This window comes from Muscardinus avellanarius, assembly GCF_963383645.1.
Source record: "Muscardinus avellanarius genome assembly, chromosome: 13".
NCBI classification, from domain to species: Eukaryota; Metazoa; Chordata; class Mammalia; order Rodentia; family Gliridae; genus Muscardinus; species Muscardinus avellanarius.
Window position 1 is genome coordinate 58753927 of NC_137799.1, and position 27473 is coordinate 58781399.

The 27473-nt window shown below is 40.3% G+C and overlaps 1 protein-coding gene across 1 annotated transcript in view; it reads left to right on the plus strand.

The window, feature by feature from the left end:
• Nucleotides 1-27473, plus strand: part of FREM1 (FRAS1 related extracellular matrix 1) — a 131612-nt gene that overhangs the window by 96523 nt on the left and 7616 nt on the right. Inside the window, 9 exon segments of the mRNA XM_080709437.1 lie at nt 7691-7820; nt 10397-10469; nt 17090-17239; nt 19178-19416; nt 20093-20140; nt 20583-20747; nt 20950-21030; nt 21032-21079; nt 22088-22203. Coding sequence (XP_080565563.1) covers nt 7691-7820; nt 10397-10469; nt 17090-17239; nt 19178-19416; nt 20093-20140; nt 20583-20747; nt 20950-21030; nt 21032-21079; nt 22088-22203 — 1050 coding nt within the window.

Consider the following 27473-nt stretch of genomic DNA (forward strand, 5'->3'; position numbering starts at 1 on the left):
CTGGGCTAGAGAACCAACTCCATCCATTCCCTCCTGAGAGTGTCTCAAGAAACAAGCTTCTAATTAAATACATTTGGAAGACACTTTGTTATAGACTGAAATTATAACACGGAACACCATAGAAATCTGCATAAAGATTTTTTTTTTATTCGTAGTTTGTAGTCCCAGGGATTGAATCCAGGGTCTCAGGCTCGCTAGGCAGGTCCACCACTGAGCTACATCCCCAGCCTCATAAAGACTTACATTTGGCTGAGTGCCGAAATTTCAGGCACTGAGCTAGGTTCTTTCCCACATGCTGACTGATTTTATTTACAAAACACCATCCTCCAAGGGTAATGAAGAAATCCAGCTCAAACCCCTAAACAATGATCTAGAAGTCACTGGAAAAGTGGCAGAGCTGCAGGTGAAGCCTGCCCTCCAGGTCTCAGAAGAGCACTCAAACACCAGAGAACATTCTTCAGGCCAAGTTGCATCTCTAGGATGGTCTGCAGCCCTCCTGAACTAAGCTGCACAGGACACACATCACCGAGCAGATACACCTTTGCAGACCACTGAAGGTGGCCAACTTTGACCCAGGAAGTTTTCCTAATGCACCTTCAACGTGCCTACTAGGAAAAAAAAAGTTAACTTCAAAAGAAAAGCTGGCCCACATTGATGCTGTGGATAACTCAGTGGCTGCTTCCCCAGGCTCTCCGCTTCCCGTCCTCCCTCTGGCAGCCCACATCCTAGATGTTCTGTTGTTGAGTCTTGGCTTTATAAGAAAGAGAAGTGACATAAGAAATAAAAAAAGAAAAGGAATTTCTATCAGGCAAACTTCGCAATGTTTTAACAGCTTTTATGAAACACCTTGCAGGTGAAGAGGTGGAAGTTATTGGCTCACTGATGCTTACACGTCACCTGCAAGCCAGGAGTTAACATGTTTGTCTCCAGAGTAGGTCTTAGGGAGGCGCAGAGGAAAGGGAAGAAAATAGCACTTATTAAGCACCCACTGTGTACAGGTGCTTTATACATATTAGCTAATTTTCATTGCAATCATTGGACCTGAATATAATTCTCCTAATTTTAAGATAATGAAAACTGGGGCCCAGAGAGACTCAGGAACTGACCATATGCACACGCTAATAAGTAGTAGCAAGGTGTGTCTGAATCACAATGCCGTCTCTTGGCTAAGCAATTTTTCCCCATTATCATGAAAAAAATATTGAAAACACAGGTGTTCAGAGCATTAGATTGTGGGGCTTAATGGCATCATCTTTGAATTGATCAGTCTTAGACTGAATCTGTGGCAATTATTTTTTAACATTTCAATTTGCCAAAGTCACGTGCTACTTGAGTACCCATGAAGATCTGGTTGTAAGAATGATTTGATCACATTTTCTATGAAACCTTTTACTGAGAAGCTCAACATAGTTAATTAGTGCTTGCAGAGACTCATTTAGCCCTTTCGAAGTGTGGACTCATAATTATTATTCTTTGGAAAGACAGGAGACTGAGGCAGAGAGAGAGAGAAAGTACCTTCTTCATGGACTCTTATTAACCTAGTTATTGTCCCCAATTCCAAACTGGTGTTTTACCTCCAAAGGTTTCGGTTCATTATTCCTTCACGTAAATGATTCAAGTAGCCATAAAAAATATCAGAAATTAAAAATTCTTTGCTCCAGAACAGGGTCTGCCAATCTCGGCAGTATTGGCATTGTGAGGCACGTAACTCTTAGCCACAAGGCAACGTCCTGTGCATTACAGCATTCCTGGCCTCTATCCATCGGCCACCACTGCCATCCCCTTGCCAGCTGGGACACTCCCGACATTGCCAGATGTTGAGAACTGCACAGGCACCTTAGAAAATAGCATGATACAGGTTAAGAAAGCATGATTTATGATCGAATGCTCTTTGATCAGTGCCATTTTTCTCTCCAGTGAAGTCGAATTATAGCCATATAGAATCCAGAGTAAGTCAGGATAAAAAACATGTACTGATCTTCTAGCCTAGCATTTTATTCAAGGTGGATGAAAAATGATGCTAATAACATTGAGGAAAAAATATGTTTGATGGTTAACTTAGCTTAGGAAACAGTGTACTAAATAAGATTTGTTTGTTCAATTAATATATAATTGTTGCTGAGCGTGGTGGCGCAATCTTGTAATCCCAGCACTTGGGAGGCGGAGACAGGAGAATCACGCAGGTTCGAAGCCAGCCACGCTGGCTTAAGAGACCCCCTTTCCAATAAAAAATATATAAATAGGTCTGGGAGGGTAGCCCGGAGGTAGAATGGCTTCCAGGAACCCCAGTACCTCCCCCCCCCAAAAAAAATATATATATAATTGTTGATCTGCAAGGAACTTGTGCTACATCAGTGAACCAAAGACCTATGCTTCCTTGTTGTGTACATAGTATCTAAATAGACTAGACAATATATTATACATGATTTGTGGTTTGGGAAATAAAAATGTGGGTCAAGATAATCAAAGATACTAGGCTTTGGTAAGATGTTGCAATATTAAATTGGGTATCTAAACAGCTTTTCTTATACCTCACTGCCTAGAGTTAGCGAGTGGCAAAAGGACCAGAAACCTCATGACAGCGAATCCATCTAATTCCATTCTTCCATGCTATGTCTTCCATTCCCAAAAGCAATTGTTGGGGGTGGGGGCAAAATTTAGCTTTCACATTGAATTAGCCTTTCTATCATTATGGGAACCCCAGTACCCTTTAGGGAGGTAATTTGCACTTGCTGGCGACTTTCCTCACAAGGGACCTTAAGCAGTGTCTGGAATTAGTTTTGATGGTTGCAACTGGAGGAAAGCAGCTCCTATATCGAATGTGCAGTGATCAGGGATGTTGCTACACACCTTATAGTGTACAGGACAGCCTCCTGCAGAAGAACTATCTGGTCCAAAATGTTGGCAATGCTGAGGTTGAAAACTCCTGACCTAGAGGCTTAAGGAAATTTTCACCCTGCAAAGTGACTCAAAATGATTGCCATATGGTTTCACATATAGTATGTTGGTAATTTTTACTTTTGATCATGGAATGAGCTTTACTTAATGGTAATAGAAAAATGGAGGCTCATTATGATGTGAAGACATGAACCAACCCTTATATGCCATGATACCTACAGGCCCAGGATTTTTCCACATTGCTCTCATGGGATCCTGCATCTGGATACCAAACATAATTTGTGACTTCTTGCACGGAGAATTTCCAAGTGATTGTCTACATCTCTTTATTTTTCTTCTAGTTGTGTGCGTAGAGTTTAAGTGTGTACAATTTTAGTATAGAAAGATTTCAGATACAGTACTGCAAAAAAAAATCACATTCTAAACATATGTTGCACATATCCTGTACGTACATAAGTGCTTTGCTATTTAAATTTTTTTCTGGAAAATATATAGCCTGGCTTAAATTTAATGGCTTCTCAATAGAGCTTTTTTTTAATTTGTAGTGAATAGTTTTAAGAAAATAAAGTAGAGTGTTGTGTTATGACATCCTTAACCTGTAAGCATTATGCAACATTTCGACGGTGCATCAGGGAAACGCATGCACGTTCCCAAACACTGAGACCTTTGTGCTTTGAAGCTGAACAGTCCTCTGAATCATTCCCTCCTGGATCTAGATCAGCAATCAAGTTGCACTTAGTTTTAGGCCTCGAGGTCATTTGCATCTGCAGAGTGGCATTGATGGATTTGTGCTTGTCATGAGTAGTGTCAGCAATGAATGCATTCTCAGAAGGACTGGACACTGAAATTCATTTGAACTTTACCAAGCTTTAGCTCAAATCCACCCAAATGTATATGCTTCACTCTCTCCGACTGCCCTCCTTCCCTTCCCATTTCATCTTCCTGTCTTCTCCCCTAATCCTTCTTGTTGAGCTTTTTACTTTCTTATTACCTGGATCCTTGAGGAGGTCTTTGCAACATGTTACTTCTAGTAGTCGTGAAGTCCTTGTTGATCATGGTCTTGTGATTTTTTTTAAGCACAGTTTTTTATTTCTGTATTTCTGGATCTGTTTCATGCTAGATTTAAATTCAGTTGTATCAAATATCCATAAAGTTCCCAATGTTGTTTTTTTTCAGTACTAGGGATGGAACCCAGGGGCATTCTACCTCCGAGGTACACCCCTAGCCCTACATTTTATTCTTTATTTTGAAACAGGGTCTCATTGAGTTGCAAAGGGCCTCACTATGTAGCTGAGGCTGGCCACAAACTACGACCCTCCTGTCTCGGCCTCCCAAATGCTGGGATTACAAGCATGCGCCACCATGCCTGGCTGGTCCCAATGTTTTTAATGAGATACTGTTTTCATGTAAAAAAATGACATGAAGTCCAGCATGCAGTAAATATTTCATAGCTATTGACTGAATAAACACGAATGTTTTTATAGATGCATGAAACTCGATTATAATTCCATGCTCCAAGTTCCCCCAGCCCCTCCTTCCTGTGATCCTCAGGTATGAACCGATGATACTGAGTCTCTTTTGTGAGTGAACTTAATCTGTAGGATATGATTGTGACACAGAATCCCTGCAAGGACACCAAGTAGTTATTTGAGGATAAACTTACTAATAGAAATGGGTCTGAAGAAAGTCTGGAGAGGCTGTGAAATGTATGAACTTATATTCTACGCACTAGCATCCAGAATTTGTAGGTCTGAAAAAAAAATGAATTTGTACATGGAGCCAAACTTACAGGAATTTTTTTAAAAGGCAGAAAAACTTGAAATATCAACATTATGGAAAAAAATAGTTTTGGAGATTAAGTATGGAACCTAGTATGCAGGAACAAAAGAAGGACATTTTGGGCAGACTTTTTTTGTGGGAGCTTTCTTCTCTGTTGTGCAGCAGAAACGATTCTCAGTTCATTTTTACTCCCACTATATCATAGTTTAACAAACATTGTCTATATAAAAATAAACAAGTAAGCCAGGCATGGTGGTGCACACTTGTAATCCCAGCATTTAGGAGGCTGAGACAGGAGGATCTGGCCAGCCTCAGCTACTTAGTGAGGCCCTTTGCAACTCAGTGAGACCCTGTTTCAAAATAAAGAATTAAGAATAGGGCTGGGGGTATAGCTCGGAGGTAGAATGCCCCTGGGTTCTATCCCCAGTACTGAAAATAAATAAAAATATAAACAAACAAACAAGTGAATGTTGAAAATGGGAAAAATTGTAAAGAACAAATTTTAAAATTGAAAGTTCAAATTAGATTGGAAGTTTGGAAAGTACAATAAGGCAATGGCCACTAAAGGTTTTATAGTTCCAGACCAAAAGGGAAATAAAGCGAAAGCAATGGAAATGTGCTCAATACTCACAATGAAGACTGCTTGTGTTTTTAAAGTGTGTTTAGCCGGGTATGGTGGCACACACTTGTAATCCCAGCATTCGGGAGGCTGAGACTGGAGGATCGCCGTTTGCGGACAGCCTCGGCTACTTAGTGAGGCCTTCTGCCACTTAGTGAGACCCTGTTTCAAAATAAAAGAATAAAAAATAGGACAGGGGGTGTAGCTCGGAGGTCAAATGCCCCTGGGTTCCGTCCCCAGACCTGCAAATAACTAACTAAATAAATAAATAAAATAAAGTGTTTTTAAAAAAATGTAAGGACAAGATTAAGGTCAAAGATGTAAAGAAACATTTTAAGTACTCTCACTTCAAAAAGGAAAACATTTCATGATAAGGATAAAGTTATATTGTGCTGCTTGAGCTCAAACAAAAATTGTGAAGAATTTCAATTGGGAAGAGGAATGGTTGGGAAGGAGTAGGAGACTCGGCATCAGATTTATGCTTGAATTCTTGTCTCTGGTGCCTGCTATCTTTATTATAGCCTTTTGTCTGTAAGCTAATTATTTCATCTATTTTGGGGATTGGTTTTCTTTTCTTTACTGAAAAAAAATCCTCTCTAGCTGATGAGGATTAAAAAAGACAATTTTCATCAAAAGTTGGACTTGCTAAATATGCTGTAGAAAAAAAGACCACCCTCTGTATCAGGTTTTTTTTTCAATTGCATACAGTTGACTTTCCATATCTCACAAATTTTGTGGTTTCAACCAACCACTTATCAGGGATATTGAGAAGCCAAGCATACTGTCACCTGCCTGTAACTCCAGTAGTTGGAAGGCTTAGACAGAAGGATCGCAGGTTTAAGACTAGCCTCAACAATTCAGCAAGACCCAGCAACCTAGCGAGACCCTGCTTAAAAAAATAGGCCTGGGGATGTAGCTCAGAGGCAGAATGCCTCTGGGTTTAATTCCCCAGTAAAACACACACACACACACACACACACACACACACACACACACACACACACACAATAATTACATTTGTACTGAACATGCTACAGATTTTCTTCTTTCATTATTTCTTAAACAATACAGTATAACAACTATTTGCATGACACTTACATTGTATTAGGTCTTATAAGTAATCTAGAGGTAGTTTAAAGTAGATTGGAGCTGTAATGTTAAATGCAAACACTGGGCCGGGCGTGGTGGCGCACGTTGTAATCCCCACGCTTGGGAGGCAGAGACAGGAGGATCGTGCTGGTTCGGAGCCAGCCTCGCTGGCTTAAGACACCCTGTTTCCAAATAAAAATATAAAAAGTAAGTCTGGGAGTGTAGCCTGGAGGAAGAAGGGCTTCCAGGAACCCAGTACTACCAAAAAAAAAAAAATGCAAATACTGCATTATTTTATATTATGGACTTGAGCATCTGCATGCAGATTTTGGGATCTGTGAGGGGAGGGGGCCTGGGACCCAATCCTCTATTGATATTGAGGGCTAACTGTAGTTTCATCCATGATACATTCTAGTACACCTCGTTTGTCTTTAGTTTGTTCTTTGGGTGCTAGTGATGAACCTAGGGCCTTGTACATATAAGGCAAGGGCTCAACCACTGAGCTGCACAGCCCCAGCCCTACAGCTCTTTCATATGTACAGAAAGAATAGATAACAGTAATAAAACGTGTACATTTGCATCCTGAAGTATAACTTGTTGCTAAACTAAAACCAATTTCAGAGAAGATCTGTGTCTGGAGTCAGGCTTGTTGTACCAATGAGAAAGACCAAAAGATCAGTGTCTTTTCTAATAATTAATCACCCCTCAACTTGACCACTGCTGATCCCCCTTTTTTGTTAATAACGTGGGTCCTTTGGTTGTCTTGAGTCTTCATTTCTTAATTTTAAAAATAAAATTCTAAGCCAGGCATGGTGGTACATGCCTGTAATTTCAGTACTTGGAAGGCTGAGACAGGAGGATCACGGGTTCAAAGACAGACTTAGCAACTTAGTGAGGCCCTTTGCAACTTGGTGAGACCCTGTTTCAAAATAAAAAATAAAAATAGGACTGGGCATGTAGCTCAGAGGTAGAATGACCCTGAGTTCAATCTCCAGTAAACACACACACACACACACACACACACACACACACACACACACAGTAGAATTCTAGAACTTGCTCTGTCTACCTTAAAAGGTCATTATAAGGATTGAATGAGACAATGTTAGTAAAAGTTCATTGTGAACTAAAATGTACCAAATAAGTATAAAGAATTTCTGCCATTGTTGTAGGTTGATAACCACCTTTGCCATCATGATGGGAAACAATGGTTCAGTCTCGCATCTAGCAGAAAATTCCAACAGGCCTTTCTTATGCGTATCTTATGATTTTCCCTTTTTTTCTTTTATTTCTTTTTATGCAAAGTTTGGAGTTGAAGTGGTCTCATATTGAATGGTCACAGACTGAATATGAGGTCTGCGAGAATGTGGGCGTGCTGGCCTTGGAAGTTACCAGAAGGGGATATTCCATAGACTCAGCCTTTGTGGGTATAAAGGTAACAATTCTAAAATGCAAATTTTCAAGATGAAACTGATGTTTTTGTTTGGTGCCTTCGATGATTTTGAGTGACTAAGAAAATTTCAAACTACATGGGTGTCACAGTATTCTATACATGTCAAACATAAAATTGCCGTGTCCTTCAACCTTTGTATAGGTTCACTAACTCCTAGACAGAACTTTTGTTTGTTTTGCAGTGCTAAGGAAAAGCACTCTCCAGCTGAACTGTATCTCCAGCTCCCGAATCAAGTTTAAAACCCATTCTGAAATCTGGTCATTAATTTCTATACATTCCTTAAGTTTCAAGGTTTTATATCACAGGGAGATGTATCCAATTTAGTGAAACTGGGCTAACTCGGGGGATGGGGGAGTTGTATATAACACATTCTGCAGTGTGTGGAAAGAGAACTTTACTCCCCAATGGCCTTGTCTTAGTATAAAACAAGATCGCTTTCCATGGTTGCAATGGTGAGGCAAACAGATACAATTAAGCCTGTCTTCAGATTAATCCAAGTCATGTAAAAATTAGGAGAACGTGTATTAATGCAGGCAGTCTGATGCACACAGAGTCCTCAGGATCATACACTTGCTGTGCCTCTCACTGATAGCACTGTGCAGCACAGCCTGTGACTTCTAGATCTGAAGGGTTTTAGAAGTCACTGTAACAGCCGCCCGTCAAGAGAAGGGGAGCATGAACAGGGTGCACACAGGAACCATGGAGAATAGCCTACAAGATTCTCCTCCTCAATCTGATGAAAAAGGCACTGATACTGGCTTCTGGAGGAAATAGAATCCCTGTTACAGGTCTGCACCCTGTTTATTTCTGGAGGAAATGACATCTCTGTTAAGACTCAGGCATAAGAGTGAATTCAAATCTCTCAGGATCTTGTATACCTAGACTCAATCATATCTAACTGTGTACCTAGATTCAATCATCCAATTTAGTATTTATCTTCCTGGTGAATATACTCTTTCTTGGGCATACTGCTACTGTATTGTAGTTAAAGCAGCAGAAAGCTTGGTATGCCCTGTAATTTTCTAGGAGAATGGCTTATGGAAAAGTAAAGGATCTGCCTGGGTGGCTTTCTAATCATGGACTGCTGCTTCATAAGAAGTACCATGTGCTCTAGTCTGGAGTTCAGGGTCACACTACCTCTTACCTTGCCAGGTAGAATAGCATCTCTGTTAGTTAGAAAGAACCTACTTGGGACCTACATCTACTTCAGCTGAATGTGCACGGCAAATCTGCCCTTGAGTGTGTGAACCTGTCCAAACACAGTCTCCAAGTCTTGGGGACAACTCTACCCAAAGCATGACCTGCTGCTGTACACAAAAGCTTGCTGGCTACTTGGCCAGGAACGGAGAAATAGGAGAGACTCTTACCTGTGCTATTTGCCTTGATTTGAATCACCTGACCAATTTCCCCAAACACGTTGCCTCAGACCACTGCTTTTCTCAGAGAGGATTCTGTAAACTCAGTGGTGGTAAATACTAGGTAATTGCACATGTAAGAAGCATGCAGGGAAATATAACTTCTAGCATATGGCGGATGCAGGTGTACAATGGGCTGCTTTTTCCCAGTGAAAGGTGGTTCAGGGGAAGTCTTGGCATTGTAGACAAAGAGCAAATGAAAACCTAGGGGTTTGTCTGTGGCCATATAAATACGAATTTTAAAGTTTTAACTTGTGGACTCACTGCACATTTTTGTTAGAAGATGCAGAAATTTATTAATCCACTTCCTTAACCATCTTCAACATCTAAAAAATGCGTAAAAATGACGACCACCTATTATACCTACACAGGATCTCATTCAATGATCTCTTTTTCAAACCAGTCAACAACACTTCTTAACACACATTTAGGCATCATCTGGGGTGGGGAGGAAGGGGGATTTAAGGCCATAACTTCTAAAATGGCCTGCTAGATTTTTAGTCCTGAAGCTGGAGAGTGGGGAAGTATTCAATAGTCTTTTTAGACTCGGGCATTTTTTTTCTTTTACAACTAACTGAGTGGGCACCTCTAAATCCATGGGTTCTGAGTGTAGATTACCTTTGTGTAGCTATTTACCAGGTCTGTCCATCCCACAAAGCTCTCATTCATGTTGGGGGGAAATGATGGTTTCATTTCAGACAGGAAAATGGACCAGACTTGCTCCAGTTAATCTGGTCTAAAGGCTTTTGGTGTCCTGAGTCCTGCTGGATCCCCAGAGCTGGCTGGCGGGTTGTCATAGGGGCTGTTGAGTGTGTGCTGCTGCTTCTCCTCACGTCTTCCCTCCTTCTATGAGGCTCTGTTTTTAAACCAAGTTGGGGTAAGGGGAAGGTGATGAAATAAAACTTTGCTCATAACACAGACAAAAATAAAGTTTTAAAATGTATACTGCTTATTGAAGCATTTTAAAAAGGGGAAGAAAAAAGTTACCTTTGGGAGCCATGCAGCCTCTAAAATGGTTTTTTCTTATAAAAGCGAATATTAAAAACAGATTGCAGAGCATGAGTTTAGTCTAGTATCTGAGAGAATAAATGTTTATTATAGAATATTTATTTTTATTAAAAAAGGCATTTTTTCCCCATTAAGGTCAACCAAGTGTCAGCTATAGCTGGAAAAGATTTTACTGTGACTCCATCCAAGCTGATTCAGTTTGACCCAGGTAAGATTTTGTATCTACAGTTTGTTTCATGTTTTTGTGAGCAAATTTGAAGACTGTGGAGAAGACAGGATATTATGTGACTTCAGCCAACAGGGAGCTGTATCACACACTCCAAACAAGATGAGTTTAGACTTGAGGCTCCACTTCTAATTTTGTGTGTGTGTGTGTGTGTGTGTGTATCTGGGGATGGAATCCGGGGGCATTCGACCTCTGAGCTACACCCCCTGCCCTATTTTTTATTCTTTATTTTGAGACAGGGTTTTACTAAGTTGCAGAGGGCCTCACTAAGTAGCTGAGGCTCTCCGCGAACTGCAATCCTCCAGTCTCAGCCTTCCGAATGCTGGGATTACAAGCATGCGCTACCACGCCACCAGCACCCAGCCACTTCTAATTCTTTTTATTACAAGTGGATAGTTATTTAAAATGAGAAGAAAAATCATAAATATGTATGTATATATATATCCATATATGTGTGTATATATCAAAGAAAATATTCAAAACAATCCAGAAAAAATAAGGCCATTTAAAAAATTATTTATTTATTTTTGTGTGTATGTCTGGCACTGTGGGTGGAACCCAGAAGCTTTCTACCTCCAGGCTATACTCCCAGACCTATTTTATATTTTATTTGGAGACAGGGTCTCCCTAAGTTGCTGAGAGCCTCACTAGGTAGCTGAGGCTGGCTTTGAACCTGCGCGATCCTCCTGTCTCAGCCTCCCAAGCGCTGGGATTACAAGCGTGCACCACCACACCCGGCCTAAAAAAATATTTAAACTCCTGGCACAAAGACATGATAATATAATTGTCTCATAATTTGATGAAAATTTCAGAATGTTATACTTATATAGATTCATAAAGGGCATTTCTAAATGATTCCTCTTGGAATAGGTAAGTACGAGGTAACTCTTTGGTGAAAGTTTTGTCTTAGTCTTCACTTTGTTTTACATTTGTGGAAAAATGTTGCTAGGTGGAAGAGAGAATACAAAAACGTCTGTTGCTGGATTGGGAAGCTCAAGGGTGAACCTCATGTCCACAACAGGAAGGGCTCTTGTGCGACGTATGGCGAGTGCTCAGTGGTTGAGCTCTTGCCCAGTGTGTGCAAGACCCTGAATTTCATCCCTAGTAAGGAAACTATTTCTATTTTCTTTGCTCAAAGCATTCTATTGTATGAGACACGTAAACATAAAAACACTCAATAATAGTACATTGGAACCCAAAGGGTAAGTCGTTGTTCTGGCTAAAGAAAATCCTGGAAGACTTCCCAGTAGAGGCAGTGTTCTAGCAGGTAGCAGCATTATAAGGGAACTGATGGCTGAAGGGCTAACTAGCGCAGAGCTCCAGGCCGCTCTGGGGAAGTGTGTCTTCAGGCAAGGCTGGGCCCCTCCCTTTCACCAGCTTCTGTGGACGGGCAAGAGTCTTGGCCTTACTGCTCTGCCTGATGTCCTTCCCCTGTGGAAATGGATCTGGATCACCTCTCCAGGGGCCAAGGCAGGAGGACCCTGAGAAGCAGTGAGGGTTTGCAGCTTCGTGCTTTCTTGCAGAGGAGACAGTCTGTGCTCTGAGAATACTCCACCAAGTCTGAACCCTTGACATTGTCTACCACTAACACAGGAAACTGGGAGCAAGGGCTAAAGAATATGGCTCCAGTACTATTCATCACCACCTCAAAATGGACAATCTTCATGTTAAACAGAAAAGAAATGCCTGTCTCCAGTTTACCACTGGCAGCATGGCATTTGATGATTGAGGGTTTTGGTTTCTCAGGACAAACTGGCTAGCACTAAATAAATAAATAAATAGATGTATATCTATTCTGGAGGCTACTAGTCCCAGATCAAAGTGTTGGCAGGAATGATTCTTTCTGAAAGTCATGTATGGGGAATCTTTTCTCTGCCTCTCTCTCTTGCTTCTGGTGGTTTTCTGGCCATCTTTGGTGTTCCTTGGCTTCTGCCGTATCACTCCAGACTTTGTCTGTATCCTTACATGCTGCTTTTCTTGTGTGAATATCTGTGGACAAAGATTCCCTTTTTATAAGGACATAAGTCATACCGGATTAGGAACCCACCCTGCATCATTATGACCCCATGTATGTTAACTACTTCACTTGCAATTACCCTATTTCCAAAGATGGTCACACTCTGAGGTCTTGAGAGTGAAGATTTCAACATACAAATCTTAGAGGGGCACAATTCAATTGGCAACAACGAGCCTTCAGTGTGACATGCCACAACCCAAGTACCGGTGGTGTCCTTCTTCCAATGACATTGAACTTTCCGACCTGGCCACTGGATTCCTCCAGCTAGCCACAAGAGCTCTTCCTGTTGTGTACCTGAGGTTCACCCTCCAGCTTCCCCAGGCTCTCAGTGTCCTGGTCAGCTCTGCCATAAGAAGGTTTGGTGCATTTGCTCTGTTTCCTTTTAGACCTTCATGTTAGGGCATTTCCAACCTTCGCACTATTGGAGAGTTGAGAGTCTTTGCCTTGTGTTCTTTTTTAGTACAACTTCTGTTTATTACAAGAGCAGGGGGACTTGGGCCTCCCTTAGGTTTTGAGTAGCCCACCAGGTGCTCTGGGTGGATTGATAAGGGCAAGAATCTATCACAGGAGGCGAAGCTCTGGAATCTACTACTTGAAGATTCTACTGGATAAGATAAATACTCATTCGTCTAGAAGAGTTTACAGGCTGTTTGGGGTAGACACTAATGACTTCTGGGGCTCTAAATAGTCTTATGGTTTTAGAGATTATTTAGCTATTTAAAAGATAACATAAACATATCTTTTAAAATCTAAAAAATAAAATAAAACCCACATGCTTGGCTTTTCATTGTTTTGGAACTTACTAGGTCAGAAACAGTTTTATAACCTGATGTTATAAAACATCCCCGTGTCCACAGGTCCAACAACTTCACTCCTATGTGGCTGTTAGTCGTTACCTCTTTGGGGGCTGGTGTCCTCAGCCCAGCCTCATCGCTTTTTTCCAGAAAAATCTGTTGTTTCCTCTAAAAGTAGCAGCTTCCATGAAGCTTCCAAGAAGGGGGGTTAGAATGTGCACAATCAAGGACAGTGGATGTTGTAAGGGTGGAGAGCCCTTGGGAGGGAGCTGGCTAGAAGGATCTGCCTTGTAGCTATTGTACCAAACCAAAACGTGAATCTTGACTATTTGCATTTCACTATTGTGGCCGATCTTGCGTGGATGTGCGAGGACTCTTAAGAAAATGATTGTTTTCCTTTAAAATATGTGTTCTTGAAAAGTTCGCCACATTCTTAATTGAAATGTCATCGTTCCTAGAGTCATAATGTTTTCCAAAGGAACAGAGCTCTACTGTGGCATTTACTGAAAAATATTGAGAAAATGTCTTTCAATAGAGAAATCTGCTTTGCAGGAAAATATCCAGGAATTCGCGTCCTCTGTAAAGTGGGCTGTGTCTGTATAAAATGTCACCTCTCTCCTCTTCAGCACCTTTTGTTTTGTTCAAGCTTTCTGAAAATGCAGGTGTATCTCAGGTACTTAACAAATACTTTACACCTTGAAAGTGGAAGAGGAGGGGTGAGGGGGACACCAGCAAGGACACAATGAAGTTCTTACTTCTACTCTCATTAACCCAAAGAAGACGGTCTTGAGCCCACACCTGGTAGGCAGAGAAAGTTGAAATCCAGACAAACAAATCAGAAGCATTTAAATGAAACTCAGAGTGGATTTTTTTTCCTCTAATCATCCAATTCCACTCTAGGCCCAGCAGAAACTTTAAGGGTTTGTTTTTTGTTTGGGGCAGGGCAGGGAGTATCACTTTTACAAAATGATCCTTAAAATAAAAGGAAAATTGGTTATAACTTGGAAATATTTTTCTTGGATCTCACTTAAATAATACTTAACTTTATGGGGTTCAAGCATCAAAAGAGTTCTCTGAATATTGATACTCTTAATGTGCGGGTGTATTTTATTTATTGTCTACCTTTATCTTTTCATGTCACTTGTATTGCAGCAGCTGCCTAGGTGTTCGCCCAACTTCTCGCCTCTCTGCCTATCTTCCTGAGTGCCCAGACCTTCACACCTAACGTTTTCAAGTTCATTTAGGTGAAGCATCCGCTTTCAGCAGGTCTCTCCTCCATGTGAGAGCCTTCCTCATTGCCTGTGGTTTAAAGTCTGAATCTGTCCACCTGGGCTGTGGGCAGAATACCTTGACAGCCACAGGGACTCCTCCTGTCTACCCATGCGACCTCTCTACTTCAGCCAGCAAAGTTACTCACCCTTCCCTGCCAAGGCCTCAACCTTGCTAACTTTCTACAATTGTTTATCTTGTTTTCCTATTTCCTGCCTTCAAATGCTTCCAATTATGGGTCACACATACATATAGTAACTTATCTTTTCATCTATATCTTTTGGAAGCTAATCAGACACAGCTTTAAATAGTTATTTGATTTTTCCAGTATAATCAGCCCTCTAGTTATGGGTTCTGCCAAGCTCAGATCAAAAATATTCGAAAAGCATCACGTCTATGCTGAACATGCACAAACTTTCATCATTATTCCCTCAACATTATGGCATAACAACTATTTACTTTGATCTAGCTATTTTAAGCAATCTAAAGACAATTGAAACTATTCAGTAGGATTATACATATTATACATGAACGCACACACACATACACACATAAATACCATAAATACTATGTATTTATTTATTTATTTATTTATTTATTTATTTTTGCGGGTCTGGGGATGGAACCCAGGGACATTTGACCTCCGAGCTACACTCCCTGTAAAAAAAAGAATATTTTTTACTCTATTTTGAAACCGGGTCTCACTGAGTTGCAGAGGGCCTTACTAAGTAGCTGAGGCTGTCCTCGAACCACGATCATCCAGGTCTCAGCCTCCCGAATGCTGGGATTACAAGCATGGGCCACCACGCCCGACTAATACTATGCATTTAAATACTATGTATGTAAATACTATGGCAGTTTATACAAGCGACTTGATGGTTCACTGTAGACTTTGGTATGAGAGGAGGGCCTTGTAACCAGTCATCTGTGGATGTCTAGGGATGACTGTGTTTGTCTTGTCTCCTCCAAGAAGTTTTAAACTTCTTTAGGTCATAGCTTGGCTTATGTTATACTTCTGATATTCTCCATAGCATCTAATGCAAAGGTAAGCACTTGAGTACAAAATGTATATTTTGATGGACTGAGTCATCCTTCCATGAGATGGGAATTATATAGTACTTTATATTAGAAGCTTTAACTTGTTTTTGCAAAGACTACAAAAGCAATTGATTTTAAAACATAGTCAATACTGAAAGCCTAATAAATTAGCTGTCAACCTATTTTTAAAATAAAATTACTCTAAATACAACTAATTTTCCCCTCAAAGTACAGCCAAGAATAGGATAAGTGACGCGTTTTGTCTTTCCATTAACTTCTGTTGGGGATTAATGAGACTTTGATTAGAGCAGGAGACCTACATAAAACATACCTTCAAGAAAGAGGCCACCACACACATGGCACAGTGACAGACACTCATCTGTAGGAGTCAATCTGCAAACAAAAAAAGAGTCATATTCCAGAAGAGAAAGGCTGGGGAAGAGGGCTGTAGTCTTCTTTTGAAAGACTGATGAATAAGAACAGTTAAATAGCCAATGAGGAAACGACAGAGAAACTTTGCCAAACTTCACCCTACAAGGTTAAACTGGAAATTTACTATTTTCCCACTGACCTTGAGCCTTCTTTCTCCACTAAACAGCATTCTCTTTACTTCCTGCCATCACTTTCTTTTCTAAATTCAGGTAGATGTCCTGTTGCCTGTGCTGTGGAAACTGTTCAGGATTAGACAGTCTTCGTTTTTTTTTTTTTTCTAGTCTTCAGATTTTGTGTTCCTGGGATTGCTTTGCATCCCATACTAGTGGTGACAGCTGGCTGGGAAAGGCTGGTAACCTCCAAATTTTCTTATGTTAAGTTTACAAAGTCACCATGAACCCAGCCTGGTTAGGACACCGTGAATAGAGACAGACAGAAAGAGGGAAAAGGAATGGGCTCATCTATTTCTGCTCCCCACCCCCAGACCCAAAATGCTTTCTTAGAGGATATCAGACTGCTGAGTATTACATCAGCAGAAAAGGCACTTGTGGGCTACAAGGGTCTCAGGAAGTAGGCAGCCCATGCAGGCAGATGTCTTTAGAAATCAATCATTTCAAGAGTTCCACAAATAGCATGAAGTACCATCCAATAATCACTTCTGTCTGCATCAACATCTTAAGGGTTGTTTTTTTTTTTAATGGTTAAGATTTTAGGATTGTAGTACTTGTTTATTCTTAAGAAGGGACAGGTTGGGGAAAAAAATACCACTTGGATCTCATCTACTAACCCTTTTTTTTCCATCCCTTGCCTAAATGCAGCTTACTTTTTTGTTACAGTGTTTGCATTGAAAGGGAATCATCTTTGTCCAGGAACAAATGTGGTCTTTTCATATTATTTGGGAGAACAGCAGGGCTTCAGCGAGTTGGTGGCAACACAATAGCTCATGCAGGCTACTGCAGTCTCGCTGTAGACATGTTAATTAATATATTTCTCTGACACCTAGGTGATTGAAATAGCAATTAAAGAGTAATTAAAATGTTTACTTCTTGTAGGAATGTCAACTAAGATGTGGAATATAGCAATTACCTATGACGGATTAGAGGAAGATGATGAGGTCTTTGAAGTAATTCTCAACTCCCCAGTGAATGCAGTTCTTGGCACAAAGACAAAGGCTGCAGTGAAAATTTTGGACTCAAAAGGAGGTATTCTTTTGATCCTCATCTTGAAATCAGGAGCGGTCCTGGCGCTGTGGCTGCTTGCTTTCAACAGCTAACGTGCTTGATAACACCTTCAAATCAAAATGCTTAATTTCTTGTCAAGAAAAGAGCCTCCGCCATGATGTAGGCCCTTTATTCTAGTTTCTGCTTCATGTGGTTTTCCTCCTGCTAAGAACTACCGCTTGAGAAAAGCAACAAGTCAGTGCTGGGGTTGTTTTTTTTTTTTTTCCCCCCAACCGTTTGTTGTTCTCACCAAGGGGGAAACAATGTTGGTGAGAATCTATCGACAATTATTCCCCCCCCCCCAAGTTTGCAGGCCTATAATTATCTTCCTCAGTTAAAGAGAGCTCTCAATGCCGAAAACCCGAGCCCCTACTGTAGTGTGACCAGGAAAATTCTAAGAAAGAATTGGAGAAAAATAGATGTGAAGATGCAGCTGGCGCAGGGATTTGGGAGCAGCTGGAGAATATTAATGAGTGATTTGGAGATGCCGCGCCAAACAGGTCCTGGGTAGGATATGCTAAAGAATGACCTGTGAACTCAGTCAAATGAAGACCAGAGAAAGTCTTTGGTGCTCTGATTTCCCCCCATCGAATCCCTTCTTTTCCCTTGTCCGTTTAGTATTTGACAAGTGTTCAGTACAGTACTCCATGCAGTGCCCCTGTTTTACACCTACCGTGCCCTGTCCTGTGGTCTTTTTTCTTTCTTTCTTTCTTTTTCCTTCTTTACCTGGAATCTATCGCTTCCTCTCTGTCTCCCACTGTAATAAAAATGGGCACTGTCCTTTCCCTTAATAATAGCCATGTTTTCACATAATTTCTCCCTTCTACCTTCTTCCTCTCCAGATTGATTTCTTTTCCAGTAGAATTTTCTGGACATATTAATTACACAAGATATATGAAATACATAGTTTATATATGAAATCTAAATTGCCCTGGGCTGAGGTTGTATCTCAGTGCTAGAGCTCTTGTCTAGCATGTAAGAAGTAGTAGGGGGTTGATCCTCAGCACTGCAAAAAATAACACACACACACACACACACACACACAGGCCAGGGTTCTGACCTTAGTGGGTTTTTTTCATGCATTCTTAGAAATACTGATTGGCAAGGGTTCCAATAGAAGAGGTTCTGTTAGTATTTTACTATATTTTAGCCGGTGTGAGGGACAAACCTGTAATTCCAGTACTTGGACAGCTAAGACAGTAGGATTGCAGGTTCGAGGCCAGCCTCAACAACTTAGCAAGACCCTCAGCTACTTAGCCAGACTCTGTTTCAAAATAAAAAAGAGCCGGAATTGTAGCTTGAAGGTAGAATGTCTCTGGGCTCAATTCCCTGTGTCCCCCAAATTATGTATGTGAATATGTGTGTATACTTATTATATATTATATGTTTTTACTAAATACATATTTACTATTTATATATGTTATTAATTATATATATTTCATGCTTTTTGTTCTGTAACTGTTGAATCCATTTTTTTTATAACTGTTACTAGATTTCATGACTGTACAATTCCACCATTTACCTGTAGGAGATGAGGGGAAAACCAAATACTTTGGAAGTGTTTGTGTAAAAAATATAAGTGACTAAACCTGGTATATTGAGGACAGCTGTCATAGGAAGCAAAAGGAGGCTGTTTCCCCAAGTATATGGTGTGATTCTAAATCCATAACAAGCATTTTCATTAGCGATTGTGAAATTGATTTCATGGCCTCGTAATCACCCTGTGGCTGTGCGGAAGGGTATTGCTTTCCCGAATGGAAACCGATGGAGAGTGAAGGCATTCCTGGCAAATGGCAAAAGGGCAACATCTGGTGGGAAATCCATCCATCCACGTTTAGTGACTGCAGGAGTCGTGTCGATGCAATCACTTATCTGTTTGCGCAAAGTGTACTGACCGCCTGCCACCTTGCATGCCCCTAGGACGGTGCCATTCTTCATACTCCTTCAACCAAAGCCAGCCCAACACATGGGAAAAGGGCATTTGGCGCTCACTATCCCCGGGGTCTTCCTCGCCCACCACTGCTGGTTCCCTTCATCTGGAAAGAAGACCCCCTTCATCTTCTAAGCAGCTAGCAGTCATCAGGGGAGATACCCCGCAGGGCTTTGCTTCTACAGATGGCTCTCAAAGGAAGCTCAGGACCCGCGGGAATGGCAAAGCAGTAAGGATGGGGCCCTCTGGGAGTGGAGGTATGGGATACACGTCCATAGGCATTCTGAACACAGAGGGAGCTGTTTGGATTCTCATAGTGAGCGGGTGCCATGGTTTCCTGCAGAACCATGCGGTGCCTTTTGTTTACAAAGATCACTATGCTGCCCCACTTCATTAATTATTTTAATTGAGGTAATAGATACATTGATTCATCCATTTGATTTTTGCCTGGTTCCTTTCACAATCAAGACAGGGAGTAACCACTGGAACGGAAAGAGATTAAGTGATGTACATGGAGGTGAAAGCCATGCTTTGAACTTATTAGCACCACATTCTCACTAGCCACCAGCCTCTCATGACAGAAAGAGAGAGAGAGAATGAGAGAGAGAGAGAGAGAGAGAGAGAGGAGAAGAGAGAGAGAACATGTTTATACTTTTGTGTACTATGAATGTGTTTAAATAATAAAGTCATCTTTTGTCCTTACCTGGGACTATGTATACATAAGTTAACAATTATCAGCTATTACTAGACTCAGTAATTTTCATAATTCCAATTGGGCATGAGAAATCTTAATAAACATGTTTTAAAAATGTGTCATTAGCAAGACCTTTTCGGAAGGGTTTTACCCTATTGCTAATTATTATTTGAGCTAATTTCGTTCATATGTTGTCCTTTGTTGATTTCAGGTTCGGCCATCCTCTGTTTATAGAAATGGAACAGATATCATCTATAATGTAAGCATTGTCAGAGATATGCTAAATGTCTTACATTTACAGAGGCAACATATTTAGTGGGTCAGATGCAGGGCTGCATGACTATAATCTTAGCACTTAGAAGGCTGAGACAAAAGGATTATAGGTTTGGGCCCAGCCTCGGCAACTTAGTGACACTCTATTTAAAATAAAAAGGGCAGGGAGGTGTAGCTCAGAGGTAGAATACCCCTGGGTTCAATCCCTAGTACCAAACAAAAATATTTAGTGAAACTATTATTTATTTTGTTTATATATCTATCTAAAATTTTTACATTGAAATCTGTTTTAGAAGATTGAGTGATCAGGGGAAAAAAAAACTTTCCTTTGACACAATTTTTGAATTGCTCACTTTTACAAGAATTTTTGTTTTGCTACTCCAGTGTCTGTTTTTTCTTTATTATTGTTATTGCTTGCTTTCCTCAAGTATCACGGGATGGTTTCCTTGAACCTGGAGGAGGACAGTTTCTCACTTCCTCAAAAAAAGGCCAAAATATCCGGCCTTCGTCAGCCACAGAAGATAATCAAAGTGGCAGAGCTGCCTCAGGGTGATAAGGTGGAATCCACAACTGACTCACACTTCCCCAGACAGGTATGAGAACCTTCTTTCCTTCCTATTTATTTTATAACAATCTGTTTGCTGGGCCATAAACACACTTAATTCACAAAATAGCCTCCAAGCTTGGGGATGGTTTACTCAACACAAGTGCTACCCAACACTTGAAGGTCCAAAGAAGGAAAGTGTGCTGTCTCCTTAGAGTCAGCCAGTTCGAAATCACCGTTCCTCCCCACAGGGCCAGCTGCCCTCATTTCCAAGGAACTGCACCGCAGAGTTAAAGGGACTCTTGCATTTTGAGGAACGCATCCAACAGCTCTTATCAGTGCGATGGGATCTCCTGGGAAGCCTGGAGCCCCCAAACCAAGGCGGGAGACAGGCTGAGCAGCCATGCAGCGTCCCTTGCACCTAAGGGCACGCCCGTAATTCCAGTACTTGGGAGGCTGAGACTGGAGGATCACAGGTTTAAGGGCAGCTTCGGCAGCTTAGTGAGGCTCTCAACAACCTAGCAAGACCCTATTTCAAAAACAAAACATAAAATGGGCTGAAAGTGTAGCTTGGAGGTAGAGCATCCTTGAGTTCAACCCACACACACTACAAAATACATTTTTAAATAGGCACAACTTAAGATGTGTACTTATCTAATTACCAGCATATCAAAGGTGTAAATTGAAGCCAGGTGTGTTGGCACACGTCCGTAATCCCAGTACTTGGGAGACTAAAACAAGAGGATTGCAGATTTGAGGCCAGCCTCTGCAACTTCGTGAGGTCCTCCGCAACTTATTGAGGCCCTGTTTCAAAATAATAATAATAATAATTAATAATAATAATAATAATAATAATAATAATAATAATAATAATGCCAGGAGTAGTGCATGCTTGTCAGTACTTGGGAGGCTGAGACAAGAGAATCACAGGTTCGCTCTTAGCTTCAGCTACTTAGTGAAGCCCTCTGCAACTTAGTGTGAAGCTGTTTCAAAAATAAAGAATAAAAAAAAAAATAGGGCTTGAGGTATAGCTTGGAGGTAGAATGTCCCTGGGTCCCATCCCTAGTATTGCAATAAGTAAACAAACAAACATAAAATAAAATAGGGCTGGAGGTCTAGCTCAGAAGTAGCTTGACCCTGAGTTCAATCTTCAGTACCACCAAAAAAAAAAATAATAAAACGTGTAAAACTGAAACATTGCTGACTATGATGGTGTTTTCTGTAGGAAACCCTTGTGTTTTTCAATATGGAGAACTGGAATTAGGGTGACCCATTCTGGTGACAAAACTGCTGTGAGAAAGTCAGGAGATTCGTTGGCCCCCTTACCCTGAGAGCAGACTCTAGATGGTAGAGTTTCTTATTGCATGAAGACAGACAACTGTTTTTCAGGAGGTGGAAGGCAAAGCTTGCCCGGCTGGATGGCACCTTCACTCTGGCTACTGTCACACCTTGATCACACAGCAGAAAGGCACCTGGACCATGGCTGCCCGAGCTTGCAGGGAACAGTAAGAAACCCATTTTACATCCAATTGATGTTTTCTTTTTCACTGTTTCTCTATTGTCTCCTGGAACTGTAAACTTACTTCATTCATTCAACAAGTATTGAGTGTTTATTTTAGGAGTTGGAGGGATTTGTGACTGACCTTAATAATGTGTGTGTGTGTGTGTGTGTGTGTGTGTGTGTGTGTGTGTGTGTGGTACTGGGGTTCCTGGGAGCCCTTCTACCTCCGGGCTACACTCTCAGACCTATTTTTTATATTTTTATTGGAAACAGGGTCTCTTAAGCCAGCGCGGCTAGCTTCAAACCTGTGTGATCCTCCTGTCTCCGCCTCCCAAGCGTGGGGATTACAAGTGTGTGCCACCACGTCCGGCATTTGATAATGTATTTTGACTTAACTCTTTTCTGTTAAAGCTGTGTTATTGCCATATTTTTTTTCTTTCTTCTTTTCTCTTTCCTTCTATCTTGTTTTTTTTTTTTTTTTGAGAAAGTCATAGTTTTCCTGACTCAGCATTATAACTTCTGATATTGTTTTTAAGATGTGATAGTAATTCCTACCCATTGATTTGAAATATATAATAATGAAAGGCCTTATAGCATCAGGCCTCTGGCAAGAGAAGAGGCACTGATGCCAATAAAGCTGGACAAAGTGGACAAAGGCTCATGGGTAATAGAACATTCCATGAAGGATGATTTGTAGTTAGATAATGACAACAAAAGTTATCTAGTCCAGAAGGACTTTAAAAATGTATACATAACCATCTCAGACCATTTTTTAAATTTTCCAACTTGGATATTATCCAAACAAGGCAATTAGACTAATATCTTTTGTGGCTGGAAATTGAGACGAGAGAGATTCTGGTTAATATCGATCATATCATGGACTCTATCAAATTTAAAAAGTTATGCTCATTTAAAGACACCATTAAGAAAATGAAAGGGCAAACCACATTCAGGAAAAGTTATTCTCAAATTGCATATCTGATAAAGGTGTAGAATCTACAAAATACAAAAAATAACTTCTATAAATAAATTACACAAACAACTCAAAAATAGCAAATGAGCTAGAGAGCTCTAAGAGAGATATACAGTTGGTTCATTAGACATCAATCAATCAAAATTAAAACCACAGAGAAATACCACCTCACACCCACTAAAAATTTTAAAATAAAAAACGTTGACAAGCCAGGCATGGTGGCACATGCCTGTAATCTCAGTACTTGGAAAGCTGAGGCAGAAAGACCACAGGTTCACGGCCAGCCTCAGCTACTTAGTGAGGCCCTCTGCAACTTAGTGAGACCCTGTTTCAAAATAAAGAATAAAAAATTCTTAGCCGGGCGTGGTGGTGCACGCTTATAATCCCCGTGCTTGGGAGGCAGAGACAAGAGGGTCGTGCAGGTTCGAAGCCAGCTGTGCTTCCAAATAAAAATATATTAAAAAAAAATAGGTCTGGGAGTGTAGCCTGGAGGGTTTCCACGAACCCCAATACCACCAAAAAAAAAAAGAAATCTTAAAGGCTGGGGATGTAGCTTGAAGGTAGAATGCCCCTGGGTTTAATCCCCAGTACCAAATAAAATAAAATAAAGTTGACAAAACCAAATATTGACAAGTAGATAGAGCAAACTCATAAACTGTTGATTGAAGTATATAATGGTCCAACCACTTTGTAGAACTGTCTGGCAGCTTCTTATAAAGTTATGTACCCTGCGACCTAGCAATTCTATTCCTAATTAAGAGAATTAAAATATATGCTAAAAATGAAAGAAATTTCATAATTATTGCTAGTAATAATAATTTGGGTCCTTTGTTTTTGTTACCAATTTATAGAAATACCTGATATTTTCTGCATCAATAATAAGTTGTTTTCTTATATAAATTACTTTATAAGCAATTGAATAAGATGATCTACTGATGTCCCTAATGATGTGGATGAATTATAGATGAGTCAAAAAGAGAATGTAGAGAAAGCAGCCTTACAAAATAGAATACATATTGTATGTTTCCATTTGTATGAATAGGAAAATCTAATCTATGATGATATTGCAAAGAACAAGTAATTATCACAGGCAGGGATTATCACATGCAGGAATATCCTAGCATGATGGAAAGGTTCTACAATTTATTCTGGGCAATTGTTCCATAGATATGTGTACAATGGCCTAAATTCATCAAATTGAATAAATATCTATTCATGTTAATGTACGTAGAGCTTTTTGTTTGTTTTTGTTTTTAGTATTTGGAATTGAACTCAGGGACATGCTACCTCTGAGTTACACCCCAGCCCTATTTTTTATTATTATTTTGAAACAAGGTCTTACTAAGTTGCTGGGGGTTTTGCTAGATTCCTGAGGCTGGCCTCAAACCTGCAATCCTCTTGTCTCAGCCAACCAAGGAACTTTCAGGTTTGCATCACTGCACCTGGCTTTTTTTCTTTTTTTGAGTCATAGTCTCACTATATTGTCCAGGCTGGCCTTGAACTCCTGCCCTCATGTGATACTCCTGCCTCAGCCTCCCACATAGCTTGAAGTGAAGGATTATACTACTGTTCTCAGCTTTATGCCTAGATTTTTGAAAGCGAATAAAATGTTTAAAAGTGGAGCAAATCAGCTAGATATAATGGTGCCCACCTGAAAACCCAGTACTTGGAAGGCTAAGAGGATCGCAGGTTCAAAGCCTCAGCAACTTAGTGAGACCCTGTTTCTAAATAAAAAGTAAAATAAGATTAGGGGTGTGGCTTGCAGGTAGAATCCTCTGGGTTCAATCCCCAGCATCATACACATACATACAAAAAAATACTTGCAACTGATAGTAAATTGTTGGTACTTTATTTTATTTTTTATTTTTTTGGTGGTACTGGGGTGGAACACAGGGGCTTTCTACCTCCGGGCTATCCTCCCAGACCTATTTTATATTTTATTTGGAAACAGTCTCACTAAGTTGCTGAGAGCCTCACTAAGTAGCTGAGGCTGGCTTTGAACCTGCGCGATCCTCCTGTCTCAGCCTCCCAAGCATGGGGAATACAAGCGTGCGCCACCACGCCCAGCATAAATTGTTGGTACTTTAATATTGACAGTCCTATATCACTTTCTCAATAAGTTTTTAAAAAATTGATCCATCAAGTTTAAGAGCTTTGAATAGGAGCAAGACTAGTTATAGAGAAGTTTCTTCACAGATCTATCGATATTATATAAATCAGGCCAATAATAAACTTAAGGCCAAAATTAATTTAACACCTACCTACTTCACCATGCACTTGAGCTGAAGTTTCGTCTACAGCTTGGTTTTAAGCATCACTAGCCATGACCTCCCCTAACCTGACCTGGTTCTACATGTCCTCCTTTCAGTAAGGCCTTACTTTTATATTTTACTTTGTAGTTCACAGAATCCTTTCACATGTATGAGCTTATTTGATCCTCTCATCATTTCTGTGAAGGAAGCAGGTAATATTATCTACACTTTATAGATCACGATATAAAAAAAATTTAGGAGCCGAATCACTTGCTTATGGCCATATAAGTAAATAAATGAGAGTTAGGACATACTTTTCCATTATACTCTCAAAAATAGCTCCATCATAAATATAGGGGATGTCTCATCACAGGTGTATCTTCACAGGTGTGTCCTCACAAGCATGTCTATTTTAACTTTGTGTTAGGCTAACCTAAAAATGGTTTTCAAAACTATGTGTTGAAAGTTTGTACCACTCACAGAAAAGGAATATTAAAATTTTTATTAAATTATGGTTTCTAAGTTTTCTTTTTTCTTTTTTAAAACTTTTTAAATCATTTTTTAATTGTTTTAAAAATTTTTATTGTGGGTCTGGGGATGGAACCCAGAGGCATTTGACCTACGAGCTACACCCCCTGCCCTATATTTTATTCTTTATTTTGAAACAGTGTCTCACTAAGTTGCAGAGGGTCTCACTAAGTAGCTGAGGCTCTCCGAGAACCACGATCCTCGAGTCTCAGCCTCCCGAATGCTGGGATTACAAGCGTATGCCACCACACCTGGCCTTTTTTTTTATTATTATTTTTAGTTTTTGGTGGTACTGGGGGTGGAACCCACAGGCTTTCTACCTCCGGACTATACTTCCAGACCTATTTTATACTTTATTTGGAAACAGGGTCTCACTAAGTTGCTGAGAGCCTCACTAAGTAGCTGAGGCTGACTTTGAACCTGTGTGATTCTCCTGTCTCAGACTCCCAAGTGCTGGGATTACAAGCATGCGCCACCACGCCTGGCTTCCTAAGTTTCCTTTGAATTTAAATCAAGCTAACTTTTCAGAGCAAACCTAACGTACAATCCAGTTCTGAGTTTATAAACTGATTCATTTAACAGATGAGTATTGGGCACTTATTGTACTAGAAGTGTTGAGACCAGACCACACATTTTTTAGTTTTTGTGTTTTGTTGGGTGTCAAACCCAGGGTCTTACACATACTAAGCATGTCAAACCTGGGTGTCAAACCCAGGGTCTTGCACATGCTAAGCAAATGCTCTGAGCTAAACACTCACTACCAGACCACACTTGTAAGAACTATTCTTTAGTATTGTCCCAACAATCCAATAACTAATTCCTCATTTATTAGGGAAATAGACACTACAACTTTCCAGATTCATCTGTCCTATATGGCAGGGTTTTTGTTTTTTGTTTTGGTGGTACTGGGGGTGGAACCCAGAGGCTTTCTACCTCCAGGCTATACTCCCAGACCTATTTTTTTTTTTTTATATTTTATTTGGAAACAGGGTCTCACTAAGTTGCCGAGAGCCTCACTAAGTAGCTGAGGCTGGCTTCGAACCTGTCTCAGCCTCCCAAGCACAGGGATTACAAGCGTGTGCCACCACACCCGACCTATATGGCACATTTAAATGCTACATTTTACATCAGTCATGTCATACAGTTCTGATAACTACTTCCTACTGAATTTTAATGACAGGATTTTAGCCAGGCGTGGTGGCGCAGGCTTGTAATCCCCGCTCTTGGGAGGTGGAAACAAGAGGATCACGCAGGTTTAAAGCCAGCTAAGCTGGCTTAAGAGACCCTGTTTCCAAATTTAAAAAAAAAAAAAGTGTATAAAATAAGTCTGGGAGTAGCCCAGAAGTAGAAGGATTTCCAGGAACCCCAGTACCACCAAAAAAAAAAAAAAAAAAAAAAGAAAAGAAAAAAAAGACAGGATTTAAAATTTATTGAATTGATGTCTCACTATAGGTTCAATTAAAAAGTTCCTGGGACCTAAGTGTAATGAATTTAGAAATACTGTAAATAGAAAGATATTTT